The 19,972-nt window shown below is 41.8% G+C and overlaps 1 protein-coding gene across 11 annotated transcripts in view; it reads left to right on the top strand.

Moving 5' to 3' along the window:
• ASPH (aspartate beta-hydroxylase) overlaps positions 1–19,972 on the top strand; it is a 179,666-nt gene that overhangs the window by 65,944 nt on the left and 93,750 nt on the right. For 10 of the 11 annotated variants that reach the window (XR_004972490.1, XR_004972491.1, XM_036338335.1 and 7 more), the window contains 8 exons: positions 1,434–1,559; positions 2,614–2,646; positions 4,712–4,768; positions 5,591–5,641; positions 6,094–6,126; positions 10,823–10,864; positions 11,259–11,294; positions 14,449–14,493. Coding sequence is in view for 9 of the 11 variants with exons in the window: in XM_036338335.1 (XP_036194228.1) it covers positions 1,434–1,559; positions 2,614–2,646; positions 4,712–4,768; positions 5,591–5,641; positions 6,094–6,126; positions 10,823–10,864; positions 11,259–11,294; positions 14,449–14,493 (423 nt within the window). In the remaining 2 variants the exon portion in view is untranslated. The remainder of the gene's footprint in view (positions 1–1,433; positions 1,560–2,613; positions 2,647–4,711; positions 4,769–5,590; positions 5,642–6,093; positions 6,127–10,822; positions 10,865–11,258; positions 11,295–14,448; positions 14,494–19,972) is intronic. The other variant, XM_036338338.1, reaches the window with a different exon arrangement.

Genomic DNA, 19,972 nt, shown 5'->3' with positions numbered 1-19,972 from the left:
GTGTGCGGTGTTTGGTTCGTGTTCCCACTGAGAACAGGGCCTTCAGTGAATAGTGAGGCGGAGAGAGATCAATCCTGCTCCCGTAAAAACCATCAAACTGCGCGGCATAAAACGAGAGTAAGGACTAGGGATATGGTAAGAAGAAAAGGTCGTAAAATTAGTGAGAGGACTGAGAGTTGGTAATTGGTTTGCTGAATGGCAAAAAGTCTGAAATGAGGAGAAACAATATAGCGGGCTCAGATGAAGAGACAGGAAACATAAAGGGGCTACATGACTCAGTAACTCCTGAGGGCTTCGCTGTGCCTCATTAAAAGTCAGGGAACAAAGGCAGCCTTGCAGTCTCGGGGTAGAGCTCAGTAGCAGTAGAAATAGTAATATTGCGATTACTGTCAAGAGGATGACATTAAAAGTTATCACAACAATAATAGCAATAACAACTGAATACTTATGGGCCAGGCACTTTTCTAAGTGCTTTTACTCCTCACATCGATGCTGTATATAGGTATTCTTATTATTTCCTTTTTATGGAAGAGAAATTTCAGGCACAGAGTAGTTACGTAACTTGCTCAGGGTCACACAGCTGGTGTGGAAGAACCCCAATCTGGAGCCACATTCCAGACCTCACCCTCCTCACCACTAGACCTCACTGAACAGCCAAGTCCTTTGATTAGAATGTTATCTATGGGACATATTTGCTGAAGCCATGCCCAGTTGCTATGGGGAGGATTTTTTACACCATAATGACAAGGTTTACCGTATTGCAGTGGAATAAAGTCACCTGTCCAGCATCTACACAAAAGAATAACAGGTTGGTGTATCATAAAAGTCTCAGAAAAGAAAAGGGACATCTTTGCAAAACTTCAAGACTAAATGTAGGAACCTTCAGATACAAAGTCTACGTAATCCTTGTGACTCAGTACAGATGGCCTAGCATATGGTTTAGATAGGTGGCTGGCTGCCCTTTGCAGTGGAACGTTAGTATGCATAGAGTTATTTCAGATTGTTACATGGACTTTTATGTCAGTTCTCAATGAAAGGTCACAGGGTGGCCTTTTTCTCTGAGGTTATTGAAAAGGCAAATATATTAATATTTATGAATGTGTTTATTCATTCATGAAATACTTATTGAGCAATTCCTATAGCTGGGCAAGGTTCTAGGTCTGGGCATCCCTAGTGAACAGATTCCATGATTCCTGACCTTGGTGGGTTCATGTTCTAGCAAGAAAAGACCGTCCCCCCGTCAGGTGGACCACCAGTTGGTGAGCGTGAGAACAGATTCCAGAGTGAGAACGGACTCCAAAGTGGGTGCCAGGGACAGGGAATGCCCTGCAGCCAGGGCCAGTGTGTGTCCTTCAGAAGGGCCTTCGTGTCTGTCAGCCGCCGCTGTGGGCCCTGCTGTACACCTGTGTCTCTCTTCATTGTCGTTTTTCAAGGAGAAGACCTACACCCGGAGGAGGATGGACCAGCAAGAGAACAGCAACCAGAAGATGACGATTTTCTTGTAGTGAGAGAGACAGATGACAGATTTGAGTCGCTGGAAACTGGAACATTTCAGGAAGGTAGAACATTTTTTTGCTTTTAGAATAAAATACAATAGGTAATTTTTAATTATTGTTTTTTTTTAAGTTGAAGCTAAAAACTTCAATTAAAATGATTGTTTCCCCATAGACACAGACCACAGTGTGGTCATGGCCAGAGGGAAGGGGGCAGGGCCTGGTGGAGGCCATTCAAGGTGGGGAAAATGGGGACCTCTGTAATAGTATCAACGATGGTACCTCCTCCCTGCCTTCTTCCTCCAAGAGGGCTCAGGAACGTTAACAGTTGTTCAGAATTTGAGGGTCTTAGATGCTGCTTATGTAACAGAATGCAGTTAAGGCATTCAAATAACCTGAAACATGAGGCATTTGATATTTTTGAGGCTAGGAATTATATAGTTTGGGGAGTAAGAAGAAACACTTGTAAAAAGTCTATAATTAGGTCATAAAATTTCTGCCCTAATCTTTAATTGGGACATCAATTCTATTTGAACTTAAAAGCTGCATATTAAAAGTCTTCAGAAATGGAAAATATTTACACTCCATAGAGCTGTGGAATGAACAAGGGTAACACAAGGGGTGAGGATCCTGTGGGGGAGCCCTCTACTATCAGGGGTGCCTGGGTTAAATTATCAACACTGACCTCCCAGAAATATCAATGATGAGAGAGAATCATTGATAGGCTGCCTCCTGCACACCCCACACTGGGGATCGAGCCCACAACCTGGGCATGTGCCCTGATCAGGAATCGAACCGTGACCTCCTGGTTCATATGTCGATGCTCAACCACCGAGCCACTCCAACCAGTCCCATCCTCTCTCTTTAGCCCAGGTTATAGTGTTTGTCAACTTGTGGGGTTGTTGAGTGGATCAAAGACAAGAATGTGTGTCATTTCTAGGTGTAGTTCTAGTAGAAGATAGTGTTTGGCAGACATTTCATTGATATATTCATGTTTTATTTTAATAGTTATTTACCTTCAAAATAAGATCAATAAGAATAGATTCGGAATGTACACACACAGTATATATGCATACCACTTTATGAAAGTAGTAATATTGATTTAATTTTTTTTTCCTAGAAACTGAAGATAGTTACCATGTAGAAGAGACAGGTGAGATTTTAATTGAATATTCTTCTTTTTAAATTAGAATGAGTCTTTTCCTATAAAAAAGCATTGAGAGAGAAAAGACATTGTCTATGATTATCCTATGTAATAAAGAGCTAATATGCTAATTAGACTGGACAGCGGAACGATCTTCCAGAACAATCTTCTGGAACGACCAGTGGGCAGGGGGTAGGGGGCGGGGGGCAGGGCCGCGAGGCAGCCAGGGCTGCGAGTGCCTCCTCTTACACGAATTTTGTGCATCGGGCCTCTAGTTTATTAATAGAGGCCCGGTGCATGGATTCGTGCACCGGTGGGGTCCCTTGGCCTGGCTTGTGCCCTCTCGCAATCTGGGAGCCCTTGGGGGATGTCAGCCGGTTTTAGCCTGATCCCTGTAGGCCAGGCCGAGGGACCCCACTGGTGCATGAATCCGTGCACTGGGCCTCTAGTATGCATATAAGATACTTGGTTAATCTCTTCCCGCCCTACCCTTCCCCCCTTTCCTCTGAGATTCATCATTCTGTTCCATGTTTTCATGCCTGTGGTTTCCGCTCCTGCGTTGAGCATGTGTCCCCTGGTGGTCAGTGCATGTCATAGCTACTGGGCGGTTGGCTGGTCGCTTAGGCTTTTATATGTAGACTAGAGGCCCGGTGCACGAAAATTCATGCACTCAGGGGGTCCCTCAGCCTGGCCTGCGCCCTCTCGCAGTCCAGGACCTCTCAGAGGGTGTCCACCTGCCAGCTTAGGCCCGATCTCCCCAGGGATCGGGCCTAAGCTGGCAGTCAGACATCCCTCTGGTATCCTGGCAGTTGGACATCCTTAGCACTGCTGAGATAGGAGAGGCTTCTGCCATCGCCGTTGTACTGGCAGTCGTCAGCCTGTTTTGTGGCTGAGCGGAGCTCCCCCTGTGGGAGTGAACTGATCACCAAAGGGCAGTTCCTGCATTGTGCATCTGCCCTCTGGTGGTCAGTGTGCATCATAGCGACTGGTAAATTTGCATATTATCCTTTTATTATATAGGATTATATCTAATATATCAAATATCATATAACATATACTTAATGATTGATATTTTATATAATGTTATATCATAATTATGTGTACATGCATATGTATCTGTATTTTTGTCAATGTAGTTTTTGTTTTTTTTGAAGTCTACTTCCTGACGATAAGTTCCCAGTAGTGGGATTATTAGGTCAAAAGATACAGTAGAATTGCATGTTTTGTAGTCTTAAATGATAGTCAGTGAAAGGTCAAAATAGCATATTGTTGCACGCTGTGTCCCCAGAAGGGGTGGCCACACTGAAGATGAGCATCACATCTTCCAGTAACAAGCCTGTGGTGTTGGCCAGTGTCCTCCCAGCGTTGGAGTCGACCCTTCTTCCTGTGCTGGGGGGCCATGTCAACAGTATCTATCTGTGATCACTAAAATTGTATTGCGGCCTGAGCAAACTCTGGTATTGAGTCCAAGTGATGGGCTGGGCGATGTGTGTCCTTGCTCAGGCTCAGGCAGGGTTGCTGGGCTGATGTGAGGAGGGCTCCCTGCACTGCTATCTCTGTCTATGTGTCAGTCTGCCCTATTTTGTTTTTCTGACTGTAGTTGAATTTGCGTAAGCTAAATAAGAATATAGCTCCACTACTTTGTGGTGGGAACTGTATTGAGCTTTGAGCACAGGTAGTACCTGTTTGTTCCAGGGGTGAATGTGAGTTGGAAATCATGATTTTTTAATATATGTATATATATTTATATTGATTTCAGAGAGGTAGGGAGAGGGAGAGAGAAATAGAAACATCAGTGAGAGAGAATCATTGATCTGCTGCCTCCTGCACGCCTCCTGCTGGGGATCGAGCCCACAAGCCAGCATGTGCCCTTGACCAGAATCGAACCCAGGAGCCTTCAGTCTGCATGCTGATGCTCTATCCACTGAACCGAACCAGCTAGGGTGGAACATCATGATTTGATTTTATGTTTCTGTCATTACTAGAAACTGTTCTTTTCCTGATTTGAATATTAAGTGTAATCCTTCTTACTTGAGCCACATTAGTAATTTCCTAATTATTTTCTCATTTGTAGCTTCACAGACCTCTAACCAGGACGTGGAAGAGATGACGTATGAACAGGAAACCCCAGGTTTGTGAGATGTGTTTCTGTTGGACACAGTCGCCGAGGCCCTTTTAACCTTGGGTTAATGATTCATTCTGACTCCACAGAGTACTCTTCATCACACTCCGGGATCAGTTTTGGTTGCTCAGATAGTTATGGAAATTTATGAATACAGTTTGATATTATATGGAGAAATGAGGGAAAAAGGACCTGTGTTTTTCAAATCTCCGCTGGGATGTTGTTCTTATAGATCAGACCAGAGAGCATTTGGAAATTAATGAGGCAGAAGGATGGAATACGTCAGCTGGGTGCGAATCCTAGCACTGCTCCTTCCTATCTTTTGACTAGAGAGTAAATGATGGAATTTGATATATATTAAATATTATTAAAGGCCCAGTGAATGAAATTCATGCACAGTGGGGTCCCTAGGCCTGGCTGGCGATCAGGGCCGATCAGGTTCCCCGCCTCCCCCTCTCCTCCTTCCCTCACCTCCCGCATCTGCCACCACCCACCCCTGGTTCCCCATCCCAGCCCCGATAGGGTGATCGGGACCTGCTGGCTGAGGGGAGGGACCAGGAGGTTGGCCTGCAGACCCCATCGGCGATTGGGGCCTGTGGTCTTGGGGCAGCTCCTGCATTGAGCATCTGCCCCCTGGTGGCCAGTGCACATCATGGTGACTGGTCATTCCATCGTAATGGTTGCTTAGGATTTTATAAATATAGATAATGATAATATCTGTCTGACACAGTTGTAAAGATTATAATTTAACTTTAAAGTAATTTTAGAATGATGTCTAGTAATGTGTTTGGTTTTTAATGTTTATCAAAGATGTATGTTTTTTCTTTTTAGATTCCACTGAACCAGCAACAGATGACTATGAAAAAATGTACCATGATGCAGGTATTAAATGAATATTGTTTTCAGATTTTAAACATTATTAAGGCTTGACAGCTGTAATGCTATGTTAACATGGTGATTTTTCTGTTAAAGGAGCCTGAGAAATAATAGTAACACCTAATATAAGACTTTCTACTTTGTAACAAAATATTATTATTTAAAAATATCAGGCTTTCATATTTCACCTCATCTACCACTGGCTTCATAGGAAACAGGATATTAATTCCTAACTCTACTTTAGCATATCTCGCTTTATGCCAGTTTGAGGAATTTGTATGAAATAATTTTACCTGTCTTTTCTCAAGTTGTTTCTGGACTGAGGCATTTTTCATTGTGCAGACATTAATATTTAAAGAAATAGAATTCTGTATTGGAGATTAAGTTGTGTTTTTTAGCTAAGCAGTTATACAGAATGACTCAATACTTATTTTGATTTTATTCTTTTTTTTCTGCAGATGAAGTAACGTACCAAGACTCTGACCAAACAGGTGTGAAATGCTTCTTAAACTTAAGCCATCTACTTGTTTGAAAATCTACTCATAGTTTGACTGTAATAGTATACAGAACAATTTTTTAAGCTACAAAACCATAACTTGAAACATTCAAATGAATGGTAGTTTGCAAAGACTTGACTTGGGGAGATTGTTTACCTATTTCATGGTTTGCCATTGCTTAAATAATTTCTTCAATTATTTGCAAGTTGCCTTAGGAAGCAGTTAAGAATTATTGAGGAAATCGTATTTCATTACTTTGTAGTCATCGCTGTCTTTTGACTAAAATATGTCTTGTGCTTGGAAAGCTGCCTCGGTCCCAGTTTAACTACTGTAGCTGCTTCCACAGATTAATCCCACTCTTAAATAAAGGTGCATGGAGAAGGGGGCAGAAGAATTCCCTTCCAGGCCTACAGGCAGCATGAAGAAAGTAGTTCTGGCAAATGTGTGGCATGAGTAGGGTCAGATTCAGGGTAGGCAATTGTAGCTCCTTTTGTTGCCTGAGCAATTCTCGCGCTGTTTTATTAAATTCATTGAAATACACTATTTTTGCTGTTTCCCAGATGAGAAAAACGTGTTTCAGAGAATGTAAATAATGTGCACAAGTTCATACGACTAAGCGAGGATAGAGCTAGTGGACTGTGGAAGGAAGGTAGTCAGGTATTATAACCGCGTGTGCAGCAAGAAGGATGGAGAAATGTTGGTGCTCCAGTCCCATGTGGAGGGCTTTCTGTTGTTAGGTGGTCTTAGGGTGTGACATTTCTGTATGAAGAATACAGAGTCCCTACTTCAAGAAACTTGTATTCTCATGATTGGTGAGTATGGATTGGAGAAAATTAAGAATGGCTGTGTGTAGACCTGATAAAGTAATTTATTAAGTGTGTGTATTTAAGATTTGAGGTCCTATCAAGATCACCATCCACAGTGACTGTTTATACTGGGATATGAATGATACCCTTGGAGGTATCCTGGATTCTATCCTTAGGGACTAATATTGGAAATAAGTTGGCAACTATGTATTTAGATTTTCTTTTCAGTTTATGAGTTTGAAGGAGAAGCTAGGAATTTGGAAATTAAAAGTTGCATATAGAGGTAGGATTTGAGATCCTTTTCTAATGTCTGCCTGTCGTTTTAGTGTTTTTCTAAATATAATGGAAAGAACATATTTGGAATGTAATTTATAGACTAGGTCTAGAGAACTTTAAAATTAAACTGAAGTGTAAAATTAGATGCCATGCCAGTATACATAAAAATAAATGTATTTTCATAGGCAGAGTATCATCTATAATAACAAAAGCATAATCTGCTAATTAGACTGGATGTCCTTCTGGATGACCTTCCGGACAAAGCTGGGACTGCGAGGGAAGCCGGTGCAGGCAGTGGGGGGAAGGAAGGCCTACTCTTGCACGAATTCCATACATCGGGCCTCTAGTAAAAAATATAATTTAAAATGTTAACAAAGAATAATAAATATGATGTAAGGTATACAAATCTGGTGAGATACTTCGGATTACCTTGCTGTAGAACATAAACTTTTTCAAACAAAATAGATCTAATACAACACAGGATTATTCACTATGTGTTAAAAAGATACCTTTGTGGAATTCAGGAACCAAACTAGGGAAACCAAGTAACTATGTATAAGTGAGACTGTAAGGAAGGTGAAAACAAAACCATTTTTAGTGGGGAAAAAACAATATATTCTGTACTAAATTCTCCAAACTCTAGAACTTGGAAAACATCGTTTACTAAAGCTATAGAGGGATCCAGCTTTTCACATAGAAAATATTCTAGAAAGCATCAGACCTGCCTTGGGTACATCTGAGAAACAGCCTTACCGTCTCATTGATGTATTTATTTGTATACCACATGCGTACCAAGTACTTGTGTCCACAGCATAGGACACAGGAGCAGTGCTGGTGAGGGACACACACAAGGTTCCTGTTCCCATGGACCTTTATTTTAGCAGGGGGTACAAATCACACAAATAACTTCAGGTTAGCATTTAGTTACAGTTGTGCTAAGGCAGCGGTTCTCAACCTGTGGGTCGCGACCCCTTTGGGGATCGAACGACCCTTTCACAGGGGTCGCCTAAGACCATCGGAAAACACATATAATTACATATTGTTTTTGTGATGAATCACTTTGCTTTAATTATGTTCAATTTGTAACAATGAAAATACATCCTGCATATCAGATATTTACATTACGATTCATAACAGTAGCAACATTACAGTTATGAAGTAGCAACGAAAATAATTTTATGGTTGGGGGTCACCACAACACGAGGAACTGTATTGAAGGGTCGCGGCATTAGGAAGGTGAGAACCACTGGTCTAACGGGTCTAATGCATAGTAAATGGACTGGAGAGAGTAGCTGTGGAGAGACCATTTAGGTTACTCAGTTATACAGATCTGATCTTGCCCCGAGTCACATCTGTGCCAGGCAAGGAGTCAAAGGAGATGAGTTTCTAGAGAGAGGTGTTCAGCAGTGTCCCATGCTGCTGAGAGCCCTCTCAAGGTGAGCACGGAAGACGTGCGTTCGAGCTGGTACTATAGAGACCCGTCAGGGACCTTGGCAAGAAGCTGGACAGTGAGGAGAGCAGTTTAAACCAGGCTGGTGGCCGTGAAGGTGAAGAGAAGTGGGCAAAGCTGAGAAATGTTAGAAGATAGAATTGATGGGCCTTGATGTGTGGGTGTGGCTGGGGAGGGGAGCCGGTGTCAGCCACATCCACTGTTCTGCCTTCTGCATCTGATGGATGGGTTTTTTTTTTCCCCTAAGTCAGGCGAGACTGGAAACCAGGAACTGGAAGCCAGATGGTCCTGTCCACACATGGTGAAAGTTCATATTGAGACATCCAAGGGGAGATAAGCTGATAGATGATGTTTGATCTCAGAAGACAAGTCCAGTTTGTGGTTGTGAGTTTGAGAATCATGAGCAATTGAAGCCAAAGTCTGAGATCATAAGGAGAGGATAGAGTGGGAAGATGGGAGGTTCTGTGGCTGGACTTCGATGAAAGCTAACATTTCATACCTGGTAAGAAAAGGATGAAATGATCAAGAAGACCGAGAAGGAAAAATGAAGGAATAAAAGGAGAATGTGGTCACGTTAAAGTTTAAGTGCAACAGTGTTTGAAAAGGAAGGAGATGCTAAGAGTTCTAGGATATTAACCCTTTGAGTGCCAACCAATATCCTAGGAACGATGCTAAAATTGCCAAGGCATTTTTGCTGATTTTACAGCAGTTTAGGGAAAAAAATTATGAATCGCAAGTAAATGAAGTTACATATTCAAAAACTTAAGGAAACCTTTACTACATTGACATATTTAGCAATATCATCATCACTAATAAAAGCAGACTTAGACCTGGACGCCATTTCGAAGCTTTGATAGCGCTCCCGGCACTCAAGGGGTTAAGGGTGGAAAGTATCCAGTAAATTCAATGAGGGGTTTGTCTCTTCAGAAACAGACTCTTAGACGCAGAGGGGAGAGGGTCGCAGAGGGGAGAGGGTCGAGGGATGGGTGAAAAGGGTGAAGGGGAATAAGAGGTACACACAGGTATAAAATAGATAAGTCATGAGGATGTAATGTACAACACAGAGAACATAGTCAATGATGTTGTAATAACTTTGGTGACACGTGGTTACTAGATTATCGTGGTGGTCTCTTTGTAGGTATATACATGTAGAATCCCTGTGTTCACCTGAAACTAATATAACATTGTATGCCAGCCATGCTTTCATTTTTTTTTTTTTAAAAAAAGAGGTGCTCATTGGTGGGCTGAGAGGAGCCTTTTTTGGGTCATGGTTGGGGCTGTGAGATGGGTTGAAGTGGGTGGAGAAGAGGAAGTGAGGAGATGGGACATCAAGTGTAAATGACTAAGCAGATTAGACTGAAGTGGAGGACAGAGAGAAAGCCAGTGAAGCAGGCTCAAGAAAGAGCTTTTATTTTTCTAAGTTGGTAGAGATCGAGTATGTGTATGTACACGGATCAGGGGGTGGCAGATGAGCAGGCATTCACTGCCCCTCCCTCTGACAAAGGCCACCGCAGGACAGGGAGCGGTATGTTAGAATTGTCCCTGGCCCCATCCACCTCAGCACTGAGAATAAAATCACAAAGATAGTAGGTGCTCCAAAAAAATGTTTTTTTATTAAATTGACAAAAGGAATAAATTGATAATCGTGCTTGGAAAATAAGAAGTTCGCTCTTAGTGTACAAGAAATTTTGAGGCGTTTTGGAAAATGGAAAAAGCCAGAGAGGCAAGCTGGGTGGAGCCTTGGGTAACTCAGAGCCCCCACCACAGACGTGAAGAAAGTAAAAATAGGAAATTCAGTGCCACCTGGGAAGACGCAAGGTATAGGATCCTGGTTAGAAGTGATTCGGGAGGAACCTTAGTGTTCCCCGTTCTACAGGAAGAACGCAGAAATAATTGCTCCTGTGGCTAAAATGTGGCTGACCTTGAGTTTGAATCTGGGCTTGTTGCCTGTGAGGCCACTCTGTACCCTGCCCTTGCCCAGTGGCTGAGCCCCAGGATAAGTAGAACAGTGTCTCTGCTCTTGAACCGCCCAGCCAGTGTTGTGTTGCAATGAGAGTCATGCATTGCTAAAGGGCTCTTTTGTGTGTGTGTGTGTGTGTGGTTTTTTTTTAATTTCTTTATTGATTTATTACATATGTGTCCTTGTGTTTTTTTATAGTATATGAACCATCGGAAAGTGAAGGGGGGATGGAAAGCTCAGGTAAGCTTTTTCTCTAAGCAAATGTTTCCTCCTGCAAGACAGCCCCTTGTATTTGTTAAAACTTGTACAACTCATGGAACAGAGATAGATGTAGGAAGAAATATAAGACATTTTCATTTCACCAAGGAAGTAATTGGATATTGTCCTTGTATTTATTCCCTACTTATGGTGGAAGTTTTCTGTCAACGGGGATAACGTCAGCCTACCTGATCTATGCTTTGAGTATAATTCGGAAATTGAAGTCGATATGCTAGTATACATACTTGTGAGCCTCTCTGTAAGAAACTAGTCTAAAAAGTGCCAGATTTAGGTATCTGAGTGGATATAAGTTATTCAGGGATCTCATGGAGTTGAGTTAATGTAATATGTGTTTGGGTTTTATTTTGTTTTTTAGATAATACTGTAGAAGAGTCAAACATAATCTTAGAAGGTAAGTTAATTTTATAGAGATGGTTACACTTTTCATATTGACAATGTGTTCATGTATTCAGCAAGTATTGCCTAAGCACTTACTCTTAAATCGGTGTACAGTGCTCAGGGGTCAGAGGACGAGAGTGCCCAGGTTACAGGCCAGAGGTGGCTAAGCTGGCTTGCAGTGAGGAGGGCTACTTTAAATTCCAGGGGGAGGGGTTAGCCGCGGGCAGAGATGGGTTGAAAGTTGGGTCCTCTGTTTTCAGGCATTTTGGTCAGCCAGTAGAGGACTTAGCAGAGGCTGTTTGGGGAGTTCTGTTGGTGGACAGGGGGGCCCTGGACTGTGTACCCTCAGCCCACCTGCAGTTTCTGTGCTCCTGCACACCGGAGTGGACAGCAGGCGGGTGCTCATTATCTTTACGCCCACCAACCTTCTCTTTCCCAGTATTCCCTTCCCTTGGTTGGTGGCATCAATATATACTTGGATGCCCAAACGAGAAATGTGGGAGCCATCATGGAACCCCCCTCCCCCTGTTTCTATAGCTAATCCTGTTGAACAGGCTACCTCAGCACTTCTCAGATCTGTTCTTTTCCCTGTAGCCTTTGAGATCTCGTTCAGCCCCATCATCTTCTAGCCAGTCTTCTTAATCCCTGCACGTCCCTTTCACATCCGTCTTCCACAGTGTCTTCAGGAAGATCTCTTTAGAAGTACAGAGCTGGCTATATCAGTCCTGTGCTTAAACCCTCTGTTCTTCCCCATCTGTGTCATTAGGGTTCCTTTCTGTTGCAGGGAACAGAAAACCAAACCTGAATTGGCTTAAGCAATAAAAAGACAGGGAACAGATTAGGTGGGGCCTTGGAGGAATTTGGATTATAATCTAAATACAGTGAGAGTCCATGGGAACACTTAATAAGATAGGGCACGGCCTGCTTTATGTTGTGAACAGTTACTTCTAGTTGGAGAATGGGTTGAGTGGAGCAATAATGGAAACAGAGACCACCCTGTTCGGAAATTATTGGGCACTAATCCAGGGAGGTGGCCGTGGTGCCCCGGAGTAAGATCATGACGGTGGAAATGGAGGGGAGAGTTTTGAACTTGAGATCTGTTTTAGAATGACAGGTGATGGAACTTTCTGATGGTTGTGAAGTAAAGAGGAATAAAGGCGGCCTTACTTTGGTTTGGGTTGAATACCTGTCGAATGCTGTGGCCATTTGCTGAGAAGAAAAGTAGGACATAGTAGGAACTGGTTTAGGGGAGAAAATCAGAGTCTCCACAGTAGATGTTTGGCGTCTGGGAATTATGTGAGAGACCCAGATGGAGGCGGCAAGTAGGGAGTTGAATATGCCAATCCCAACAGGTGCGTGAGATCCGAGGTGGGTGTACCTGTTCGGGCGCCATCATCATGAGGATGGTGCTGACTTCATGGAAGTGGTTAAGGTCATTTTGGGGTGAGCACAGAGGGAGAAGACAAGCAGCCCCAGGCTGAGCTCTAAGGAATCACGACACTGTGAGGTTTGTTGGAGCCTGAACAGCTGTGAGGCAGGCGGAAAACCAGTGGAGAAGAACGTGAACGAGCAGGAGAGCTATTGAGTAACTCAATGGGAGTGAGAGCCAGTCACAGAGGGAAGGTGAGGGGGGTGGGGTGGGGAAAGATCAACCAAAAAAAATGTATGCATAAATGCATAACCCGTGGACACAGACTATAGGGTGGTGAAGGCCTGGGGTAGGGGTGGTACGGGCTAGAAGAAGTCAATGGAGGGAAAAAGGGGACATATGTAATACCTTCTACAACAAAGTTTAAAAAAAAAATTTTTTTTAAAGTCTTGGAGGAAAAAAAAGTATGTTGTATCAATAGGCAACTCTTTCAGGTTGTACTCGTATAATTTATTTGCTATTTCCTTTTCAAAATCCTCTTGCTATATCATTACCAAAATAAATTTCTGATATGTTTGTTACATTTATTCAGAATAAAATTAGGTAGTAATAATAAGGCTTTCTTAGTGATGGAAATAACACAAGTGATACTTTATGATTCACATGGTTTTTTTCAAATGTACCTGAAATGTTCAAAAGTAAAAGAAATTCTGAGAAAACAAACAAGCAAGCACTGGTAGAGTTGATAACGTGCTAACATGTCTCTAAAGTATTAAGAACAAAATCAGTAGGCAGGCCATTCACAAGCAGTCAATTCGGGAAGCTAGGCAATGCCGAGGGTGCTTCCCTAAAAGAAGGGAAAGGGGGAATAGGAGGGATTTTTTTTTCTGTCCCCTTTTTACTTTCGTATAAACTATTTTCAGATCTTCTGTTTTAAGCTTGTATCATTTTTATGATTAGAAGCAAATTAATGCCAGAAGAAAAATGATTAAAATGGCTACATAAATATTTTTGGTTTTAGAAAACGCTATTAGAAACTCTTCCCCTTGGCCCTTAAGGAGCAGAAGGAAAGCTGCTCTGACCTCATCTCTAGGTGAAGGTGCTGTCACATGGCTGTCAGATAGGAAGGTGCAGTACGTGATGCAGTTTTATAGCGTGAATTTACATCAGTGTGTCCTACAACTGGGCGGTGAGATCTGCGGTTGGCTTAGTTGTAAGTGGCTGAAGCAACCAGGCGAAAAGAGAAGATGTTAAAAATTCATGTCCGCATTTTGGCTGGTCTTGGAATATGTTATCGTGAGTAGTATTTTTCAAAAACCTTTATTAGATATAGTGGTTTATTTTCAACATTATATTTTAATTTAATTTCTTTGTGTTGTTTCATTCACATTGAAATTAGGTTATGAGTTAAAAAAAATTTTTTTTTCAAGAAGAAACAAGATGCTTTAAATGTCTTTCCTCAGCTTTCCTATCAAGTGTGATGAAAAATGTGGTGAAATCCTAGGTTTTCGTTCGCGTCTCCTTTGCCTGGCAGTGAGGTTGAGGTTGGTCCGTTAGGCAGGTCATATCGTAAAGTCCATTGTACAGGACACTTGAAAAAAATATACAACATTTTACAAAGTCTATAGCTAGTTCTCCTTTGTTGTGATGGTGTAAAAACTTACATGTTTTTATAATGACTGCAACTGAATCCCAGAGAAGCCTATAAAATCATCACTGAACCTTTAATACCAGCAAGCTGGATTTTAAACACTGGTCAGCAACATGTAATGGGTTGTAACTGTGCTGTTTATTTCAGAAGCACACGTGGCCCCAGCAGAGGAGCATCAGGAAATCCCACCAGGTATGACATTTTGTGAGATGTATCGCTGTTTCCTTTTTTTGTTGTTCGATATAAAATATGCTCTTGATATTCACACTAGCTGAATGAACTACATCTAGGAAGAGGAAGAGTGGTGAGAGAGGAAGATGAATTATAACTTAAATTTTAAAAGAAAATTTTCTGTGTTTGGGTCAGGTGACCCCCATTTCAAAGTAATGGAAAAGACACATCAGAACGTGACTAGAATTTGCGGGCTATTCATGATCAGAGTTCCATGTGACTTTTGCTGTGCTCCACGGCAATAGAAGTAGTGGTGGTGGTGGGAGGAGGAGGAGGAGGAGGAGGAGGAGGAGGAGGAGGAGGAGGAGGAGGAGGAGTTGGGATTTTATGTTTCCCTTTCGTTGACTATTTGGTGGATGATAAGGAATCAGAATTGCCTTAAGCTGCAAGTTTAATGGCACAGACCTTTGTGATACCACTCCTCTTCCTCCCAGTCCGCTATCTCCTGGAGACCATCACGAATGCCCCTGGCAGGCCAGGCTGCCTGAGACTCGTCTGTACCCGGGTCTTTCCTTTCAGCCACCGCGTGAACCCGTTTCTCTGCCTTCCCCCACATGTCCCTCTCATCATCAGTGAAGAATGGGAAAAGCATTTCCCCCAGGGCCTATGTTTGTGGATGCGTTTCAGAGATGACATTAACTATACTGCAATCAGAAATAGACATGTAACCCTCCTGTTCTCATAGTGGGGGGAAATGTTTTATGAAGAGAGGACTTTCCAATACTTCTTTCCTAAGTGTATGTTTCTTGTTTCTGTGTCTTATTTCCTTTTTTTGTGTGTGTGTCATATATTCATTTTTTTTTACTCCTATCTTTCACTTTATGCCTAATGTGAATTTTGTAGCAGTGATGTGCATTACTGTTGATTTTGGTAGAAATAATTGTGCTTGCCAAACTTTCTGGAATACTAAATTTCAAGGGGGAAAAAATTTTGTAATCAAAGAATATTTTTTTATACTTCTGCTCCTCTTTGCTTATTTAATGGGTATTTTACGTTTTGGTAGTTGTCATACCACATGCATTTATAATAATATGTACAGATTCTTAAAAGAACTGAGTTGTTAGCATTAGAATATGAATGAGAAGGGAGCCCATGGAGAAATGGATCTTTTACGTGATGGCTGCTGCGCATCCATGTATTTGGTGTTCAGGACAGTTGCACAGAGCGGGGAAGGCCAGCGTTCTGTCTTATTGCTGGCGCTAACTCGGCCCTGTTGAATCATGGGTCACAGAGTGCCTTGTTCTATCTCGAGAAGGCAGAGCAGGTTCCTGGATTTGCATTTTGATGGCTACCCACTCCTTTAAAGAAAATGTTTTATAAGTATTCCTAAAATGACGCATTTCCTAGAATATTGACTTTCTCCAGTTACAGTTCCTATTTTTTTTTTTTTTAATATTGACCTAACTTTAGTGAAGGTAATGAACAGTAATATGTCCTAACCAAAAAGTTCTGTGCTTTTATTTCCATGTTTTATAGACTAAGCCCCAGAATTTCCTTGGCACATAAATCTAAAGTACCAAGCGGTTGGGGTGCTGGACGAAAGTGGTTTTCAGATGAGATAGTTAACTGCCGAAGCAGTTAATATGCATACCGTCTGCACGTAATAAGCTCTCAGTAAATGGTGGCTGTGGTTATTACTGTTCACTAATTAATTAGCCTGTTCTTTCAAGTGGATCAAGGGAAGCTAAATTCTGAAAGACCCGCTCAAGAAGTTGTAACTTGTAATTTGGTGTCATAAAATTTTGATGGACCCGCTGCACAGTTGCAGTTTAACCTTGCCCAAAGAGAATGGAAGGCCGAGAGTTAGCATAGTTATTTTTAATGGTTTGCTTATTTCTGTTATCTCCTCAGTCATAACTTTATAGGCAATGTTTTTTATTATTCAGTCTTACAAAATAACAAAAGTCATAAATCTGTGTTGGTGAGCTTTTGTTCAGTAGGATCACTGCTTTTGGAATAGTGTTTAATTATGTATGTGGTTGCAGAAACCCTGGGCACACTAATTGTAGGGCCCGTCGCCTTGCTGCCTTTCTGTCTTTAAATTCTTTATTCAGTGGAAAACTCAAATTGGAGAGCTCTGAGAAATGTGGGCTTCTAGTTCACTTTTTCCTGGCCCTCAGAATTTAATTGGTGATTACTTTGCCTTCCTGATCCTTCTAAGACTAGGTTACACAGTTTTAATAATGCTTATTAAGTCCTTGATTGGAGTCATTGGTGTGATAATTCCATGGGGCAGGAACTGTCTGATGTAGGGTTGTATCCAGCCACACACGAGGGGATGATGAATGCTGGCATTTATTAGCAGTATCTGGTGTTCTTCTAAGCACATGACATGAATAACTCCTTCGATATTTCCAATAGCCCAAGAAGTAGACATGCTGTGTCCCCATTTTACAGATGAGAAAACTTCCGCATAGCAAGGCAGAGTGGCCTGCCTGTGGTCACAGAGCTGACAAGTGGGAGAACTGAGATGACCTTTACATTCTGGCTTCAGAGTTCACACTCTCAGCTGCTGTGCGCTAGAGGATTTTAAATAAATGAAGGTGTAAGAGCTGATGAGCTCTGAAGGCTGTTTTGGCCTGATAAAGCTAAGGATGTATTGTGGCATTTTTCTCTTAATATGTATCAGTACATCAGGTAGGACTTAGAAATGTCGAAGGTTAATTATGATTCATTGTAGAGAAGCAAATTGTCCAATAGTTTACATTTTGCTGTCTTTTGTTTATATCTGTAAATGTACAAGTGCTTTGCAGGCAAGGAGGTAAGAGGTCATTCTAAGAATTGATCATATTGATACTAGAAATTAATTATTTTGAATACCAGAATTTTAAAAATGGATTTTGGAATCCCTATTTTTTTTAGTGGATTTCCACCTTTCTCTTCAAACTCAGATTTTTACTTGAAATTATACTGCATATTTCTAGCAATATGACAGCATAAAAATATGTAGCCTCAATTGAATGACCGAAGAAATAATCGGTTAGGGAATTTATCAGGGTAAAGTTTCCTGCCAAATAATACTTTCAGATCATTTGACTAACTGGTTTCATCAAGACTTTCCTGTCATCCAATGCTAGGAAAAAAAGTGAATTTTATATTTTGCTATTATAATCATGTTATTCAGAACAGGGGTATGTGAGCAGCAGTGTTTGCTGGTGACTCTGCTGCTCCTTTCTCTCTGAAAGGGGAGATTGCGCGTTCCATTTGTTACGTTTATACCGAGTTGCACTGTCCAGTACTCCAGCCGTGGTGAGGGTTTCACTCCTGTGCCGCCCCTGCCAGCCAGCATTTTCTAACACTGATCAGTAAGGCTCATGACCAGCTTCAGGATGGCAGCTAGAGAGGTTTTAGCTTATATAAAAAGTGCCTAGTATACATATTATTGATACTGATTTGATCATTCACTTATTCAAGAAATACAAATTGAGCAACTACTATGGTACAGGCGCTGCACCGGGCAGTACAGATAAATGATCAACAGCATCGTCCCTGCCTTGTAGTGCTCATAGTCCCGGGGCATGCAGCTGAGGAAAACAGCCAGCGTGATGCTGTTAACTTCTCAGAGTGGAGCATGGGGCAGCACCCGGAAGGAGGGACACCTAGCCCAACTTTTGTGGGGGAAGGGGTGCGGTAAGGCCTCCCATGTGCTGTGCTGGAGCTGGGTTTTGAGGTGCTGACAGAAGTGACAGGAGCTGGCAGGTGGGAGCAGGGGTAGAAGTGCCTGCAGAACAAAGACGGAGACGGTGTGTGCCACATAAGGTGTAAGAAGACGCAGTGGGAAAGCAGGCAGGCTTCACTTCTTGGAGCATTTCAAATGTGATGTTTAAAATTCTTTTAAATATTTTTATTGATTTCAGAGAGAAAGGGAGAAGGAGACAGAGATAGAGATATCAATGATGTTAATCATAGATTGGCTGTCTCCTGAACCCCCACTACTGGGGATCGAGTCTGAAACCTGGCCATGTGCTTTGAGCAGGAAGCAACCATGGCCTCCTGGTCCATAGGAAGACACTCAACCCCTGAGCCGTACCTGACAGGGCTGATGTTTAAAATTTTGAAGCTGGGTCTAAAAGTGACAGGAAGCCACTGAAACATTCCAAGCACAGGAGTCACATGATCAAGTCCAGATTTGAAAAGAGGAGTTAGAGAGGAGGTAAGAGGGCAGATGCATTAATCTAGAAATGGGAGCCTGAACTGTGGTGGAAGCGATGGATAGACGGATTTCATAGACATCATAGTGGACATAATTTGATGGGAGAGGCGGCTGATTGAGGGGTAAGAGTTGAGGATGATTCCTGTGTTTCTGACTTGAGTGAATGCATGATGGAACCTTAAAGGAGATGCAGGAGGAAACAGGGTAGCAGGGAGATGACTGGCCTGATGTTGGAGATGTTGGGTTTGCACCTTGGTGAACCACCTCTGGTGGGGAGTCACCTTTAAATGGTTAGAAGCATATTGTTCACAATTAACAACTGAGCTTTTAGTTTATTTGCTTTTTATCAGTACTCATCATTTTACTTTGAACAACTTCCAATAGTCTCACGATATTTTTGATTGCACAGGTTACAGAATGCTTATTCCTCTCACAGTCTAGCTAATTGATAAATTCTAAGAAAACCTAAAGTCAAACTCATTTTTAAAACTTTTTCTCTTGAAGTATAGTTTATACACAGATAGGTGCGCCAATGTTGAGCACACAGTTTGGTGAACTTGTATCTGTATAAAAATCCTTGTACCCGCTACTCAGGATGCTTATAGCACCCAGAAATCTCCTCTTCCCCCTCGCAGTAACACCCTACCACAGGTAACTGCTGTCCTCACCTGTACTGTATAGATTGTTGTGCCTACTTTTGAATTTAATACTTTTGAATTTAATTCAATAGAACCACAAGTCAATTCATACAAATTATATATACATATATATATATATCTTTTTGTGACTAGTTTTTATTGCTCAGCATCCTGTCTTTGAGTTTCATCCATTTTGTTACATAAAATAATTTGGTCTTATGCATTGCTAATTGCTGTAAATATACTTTAAAAATCTGTTCTACATTGGTGGCTGTAGTGAATGTCTCCAGTTTTTGGTTATTATGAAGAAAGGTGCTATGAATATTCTTGTACATGTCTTTTGGAGGACATAAACACACATTTCATTGGCTATATAAAAGTCTACATATAATTTCTAGTTCACATTAGCACCAAATAATTCTGCTTAGACAAAACTTTCTGGTTACACACACACACACACACACACACACACACACACGCTTATATTATGTAGATTGATAAATAGGTGGATGGAGAGCTAAGGAGGGAAGGAAGGAAGGAAGGAAGGAGGGAGCGAGTAGAGGAGGAATAAGTATAACCCAGTTTTAGAAAGTGTACCAAAATATGGTTGGGCTTTTATGTGTACCAGCTCATTTTCAACTCTAATTTT

The sequence above is a fragment of the Myotis myotis genome, unplaced genomic scaffold (assembly GCF_014108235.1).
Source record: "Myotis myotis isolate mMyoMyo1 unplaced genomic scaffold, mMyoMyo1.p scaffold_m19_p_16, whole genome shotgun sequence".
Classification (NCBI taxonomy): domain Eukaryota; kingdom Metazoa; phylum Chordata; class Mammalia; order Chiroptera; family Vespertilionidae; genus Myotis; species Myotis myotis.
Note: the sequence above shows the minus strand (reverse complement) of the source record. Positions and strands in the feature narration are given on the sequence as shown.